This window comes from Grammomys surdaster, unplaced genomic scaffold, assembly GCF_004785775.1.
Source record: "Grammomys surdaster isolate TR1022 unplaced genomic scaffold, NIH_TR_1.0 62, whole genome shotgun sequence".
Taxonomy (NCBI): Eukaryota; Metazoa; Chordata; class Mammalia; order Rodentia; family Muridae; genus Grammomys; species Grammomys surdaster.
Window position 1 is genome coordinate 806,708 of NW_021604564.1, and position 871 is coordinate 807,578.

An 871-nucleotide genomic window follows, 5' to 3' on the forward strand; every position below is an offset into this window, starting at 1 on the left:
AGGAGGAGGAGGAGGAGGAGGAGGAGGAAAAGAAGAAGAAGAAGAAGAAGAAGAAGAAGAAGAAGAAGAAGAAGAAGAAGAAGAAGAAGAAGAAGAAGGGACATACAGAAACCATTGTCCCTTCCATGTGACCCAAGTCACCGGTGCACGGCCCGCCCGCCCAGAAGAGAGCTGCCTTGCTTGACCCCTTCTACTGTGGCTGCTGTAGTCCTAAGGCAGGAAAATTTCCTTCCTTAGTCTGATGAGTGATGTAGATTATACTCCAGGCTAAATACAAGATACTGTGTTGTGTCACATGGTAAGTATACTACTGTATCTAATTTGCATGCACCATTTCCTGTTTTGTTCTGTTTGTTTTCATAGAGTCACCTGAACGGGACACTCGGAGGCATCTTCCACTTCCACTCCATGTCTCAGGTGGGGATACTCATGGTTAAAGACGATCTGGTGAGTACTGCGCAGTGTGGAGGGTTACGTCAGAGGCTTGGAGGAGTGCCTGTGCTTACGGGTTTCCAACTGTGAGGGCAGGCGCCTTTGGCTTTTACTCTATTTATTACTCTCTTAGTTTGTGATAGGGTCTCACATAGTCAAGATTGCTCTTAAATTCCCATCCTGCTGCTTGTACTTCCCAAATGATGGAATGACACAGGTGCTAGGCATGTAGGCTGCTGTCTGTATCTGAGATACAGTTATTTTCAATTCATCTTCGATTCATGTACCACATAACCATCAAGCCATTCAGCCAGCTAGCCAAACAACCATCCATCCACCCACCCAACGACCCATCGACCCATCCACCCACCCATCCATCCACCCATCCATCTATCCACCCATCCATCCACCCATCCATCCATCCACCCACCCATCCATC

The 871-nt window shown here is 47.6% G+C and overlaps 1 protein-coding gene across 1 annotated transcript in view; it reads left to right on the top strand.

Annotated features, from left to right (window-relative positions):
• Catsperd (cation channel sperm associated auxiliary subunit delta) overlaps window positions 1-871 on the top strand; it is a 36,516-nt gene that overhangs the window by 19,850 nt on the left and 15,795 nt on the right. The window contains exon 8 of the mRNA XM_028764360.1: window positions 364-447. Within this exon, the coding sequence (XP_028620193.1) occupies window positions 364-447 (84 nt within the window). The remainder of the gene's footprint in view (window positions 1-363; window positions 448-871) is intronic.